This window comes from Barbus barbus (genome assembly GCF_936440315.1).
Source record: "Barbus barbus genome assembly, chromosome: 19".
In the NCBI taxonomy this organism is placed as follows: domain Eukaryota; kingdom Metazoa; phylum Chordata; class Actinopteri; order Cypriniformes; family Cyprinidae; genus Barbus; species Barbus barbus.
In genome coordinates, this window is record NC_136747.1 from 26,705,002 (window position 1) to 26,708,725 (window position 3,724).

The 3,724-nt window shown below is 44.8% G+C and overlaps 1 protein-coding gene across 1 annotated transcript; it reads left to right on the forward strand.

Annotated features, from left to right (window-relative positions):
• Positions 1 to 1,955: 1,955 nt before the first annotated feature.
• scrt1a (scratch family zinc finger 1a) lies at positions 1,956 to 3,479 on the forward strand (the record flags this gene model as incomplete). The annotated part of the gene is made up of 2 exons (XM_079442255.1): positions 1,956 to 2,070; positions 2,767 to 3,479. 2 exons carry the CDS (start codon positions 1,956 to 1,958, stop codon positions 3,477 to 3,479), a joined length of 828 nt encoding a protein of 275 aa, XP_079298381.1.
• Positions 3,480 to 3,724: the final 245 nt, after the last annotated feature.

The following is a 3,724-nucleotide window of genomic DNA, read 5'->3' on the forward strand; positions in this document are numbered from 1 at the left end:
TTTTAGCCCCATTTTCCTTGAGGAAGACATTTCTGGGCCTGCTAACATGCACATTTTAATGATTCAATGGACTGAAAATATATAGAGAAGATTGCATTTTGTCTTTAATCCCTATATTTCCTTAGATTTTAGTTGACAGTGTTGTATGAAAAAATCTTGAAGTTGCCTCCACAGGTTATCCCCCCCCCCCCCTTTTTTTAATAACTCTTCAAAGACGAGGTAAAAGTATTTTCTTTTGAAATAAATAAAATAAAGAAGGTAATTAAGAGAGGTTTTTTTAACTCACACCTCTGCCTTTTCCTTCATGGTTGGGAGTTTATACTTTAGAATTTGGACTTCTCACTTTTATATCTCAATTCTAAGTTTATATCTTGCAACTCTGATTTTTTTTTTTCACAACTCTTTTTATTTTTTTTCAGACAGTCACAATAACATGGATGTATTTTTTATCTATCTGTCTGCCTGTCTGTCTATCTATCTGTTTGTTTGTTTATTTCACTACCTGCGTCTTACCGTAGGACTGCAGTGAAATTGCAATGCGTGCACGCAGTGCATCTTAGTGGGCGAAAGACTTGCGTGCACTAAATGAGAAAATGAGCAATGTATAATGACCCTCTAGTCTCCACAGACACGAGTGCAAAGCAGCATCTATCACTATAACGCGTTCTCTCCGGGTCTGCATTTTTGTGAAACGACAATCCTACTGCGGGACGTCCTTATTCGTCCCATTGAAGGAGTGAACAACGAGAACACGATGTCAGACAACAGTGTGTACCACAGCTCCAGGATCCGCGTTAATTGCGGACATATGGCTCCTACTGGAATCATTGAGGAAACGGACCTTCTGGTACCCAATTCGTGTGATTTGCATGAAAAGAAAGCCATTGGTTTATAGACCGTGATGTAAAAGAACGACCTGAAAGCCTGAGGCCACAGTCAGTAGTTGATTTAGTGGTTCGCGGCAGAAGCAGCGCGCAAAAACGCAGATTTTGTAACGTAACAATGTTGCAAATGAAGTGCAAAACAACAAAATCTTTCAAACAAAATGATTAACTGATTACAAACATTTACATGCAAGATTAATTTGTACTTATTAATTTTAATAACTTAAATAATTTAAACGTATGTGTTATCTAGAAAGGGGGTTAAATTTAACAGGTTACATAAAACCCAACAATTTATAAAAAACGTTTCATTTATGAAAACCGAACGGATATGTGATATAAATGAACCCTTCTGTCTCATTTCAGGCTTCGAGAAAAATCTGGAGAAGGCGTGCACGTCTCACAGCGTCATTAAGCCATCCAGTTCAATGTTGGTCCCGGGAGATTTTTTATGGATTAAATTAAGTACTTCCATCTTCATTTCCCACCTGATCGCAGCCATATAAATCCCAACAGCTGATCAACAGACTTCAGAAAGCCGACGCCTTCAGACGGAACAGCTGAGAGATAAAGCAGGAGAGAGGAGAGCGATCAGGCTGACGCAGACTCAGCTGTTTCACTGTCCTTTCTGTGTCTTTAATGGTAGAAAAGCATCTCGGAAACTAGAGGACTAGTTAGTTTAAACTTAAAGCCCTAACCTGGAAGATACGATCGTTGTGAAGGGTCCCAGCGGAACTAAAGAGAGCGGAAAAAGAAAGAAAGAGATAGAGAGAGAGAGAGAGAGAGAGCGCAGCGGAGCGGAGCTGTCCAGTGCTGAACGCGCGCAGCAGAACGGGAGCTGTCCAGTGCTGAAGTTGCATTTCTGCCGAGAGCATCTCAGCGTCGCGCTGCATCGACACAAGCGCATTCAGGGGCAACTTCCGCTGGGTCTGCCGTAACCCTGCGCTGGCATCGGAATCTCGGCATTACCGAAGAGACACGATACTAAAAAACGCGTTTTGCCCCAGCGTTGCATGAGGAAAGCGAAAGATTCGACCGGCGGACGAGTACTTTTCCCCTTCACCGTAAAACATGCCAAGGTCTTTCCTGGTCAAAAAGGTTAAGCTTGATGATTTCTCATCCGCTGATTTGGAGAGCTCCTATGGCAGATCCAGGGCAGATCTCAGCCTGCGCTTTCACGAGAAAGGTAATCACATTTATTTGACATCCAGATCGTGTTTACGCAAGGGCAAGTGCATGTATGTTGACGTTTGATGGCTTATAATCGCAACCTCGTGTAGTTGACCCACGGTCACATTGTATTCAACAGCGTGAGGCGCATCAGTTTTTGTCGAGTCGGCACATTTCAGGTGTTGCGCTCTTTCAAGCACGTTTTCGACTCGCTTTCAGGCGCATTTTATTTCACAAAACGCAGCGCTAGCAACAAGTACTTCACATTTGCACCGAGAGCTATCATAATGTGAATTATCAACGCACGCAGTCTATTAAGGGAACGCTTGATCATGTTTCACGTTATTATTCACGCTCTACATAACCTGCGCTTTGCATACACTTGCATAAGCAGACGTTTATGGAATATTCATGCATGCATCATCTGGGGGTTACAGGGTAATATATTTTGTGCATTCGGTACACATCGACCTAATTCTGCACAATTTCTACCAAGACTGCAAATGCAATTATAACCGGAGCGATATCATTCTCCTCGCCATTGTGTTTAAATGGGTTGCCACGCTAATTGAAATGGAGCGCTATTGATTTTTTTTTTTTTTTTTTTTTTTTTGCACGCGCGTGCGGATTAATGTAGAAAAAGTCATTGCGTCTGGGTTCACCTAAACGAGCTGAAGTAACAGAAACTGTTGCATCGCCTTCCCCCTCACAGGCTACATCAGCGACTACATGACCCCGGCACCGTACGATGGCGAGAGCGACAACGGCATCAAAGTGCCCTCGCCCGAACCCATCTACAGTGACTATGGAGCGCCGGATTCGGACCAGCCCGACAGCCCGCAGTCGGAGATCTCCTCGGGCTACATCAACGGAGACAACGCTGTCAGCGAGGGCTACACGGTGGACGCCTTCTTCATCACGGATGGGAGGTCGAGGAGAAAAGCCATTAGCAGCTCCAGGACCCTTCAGCGGCACACGTGCAATGAGTGTGGAAAGACATACGCCACATCATCCAACTTGAGCAGACACAAGCAGACGCACCGCAGCATGGACAGCAAAATGGCCAAGAAGTGTCCCACCTGCGGGAAGGTTTACGTCTCCATGCCTGCCATGGCCATGCATTTGTTGACCCACGACCTCAAGCACAAGTGTGACATATGCGGGAAGGCCTTCAGCAGGCCTTGGCTTTTACAGGGACACATGCGCTCGCACACGGGCGAGAAGCCCTTCGGATGTGCACACTGTGGAAAGGCGTTCGCCGACCGCTCGAACCTGCGCGCCCATATGCAGACACACTCGGCCTTTAAGCACTACAAGTGCAAGAGATGCAACAAGACCTTTGCTCTAAAGTCCTACCTGAACAAGCACTACGAGTCGGCCTGCTTCAAGGGAGCATTTGCTCCTTTGAGCCCGATGGAAGTGTGAATGGATGACAGCACAACAACAACAACAACGACAACGTCTTGGAGGATTAATCGCATGTACCTTAACTTTTCTTTTCTAAGTGTACTCTTTCTTCCGCTGTTCACGTATTCAGAGCTGAAATTTCACTTGTTTTTGCCAAAACTCAGAGGACATTGAAAATGTCTTTGCTTCTCTCGAAAGGTCAAACCTTTTCTAAGTATTGGATAATATTGTACTGCTGCCAGTGGCCACAAAAGTGTTCAGCA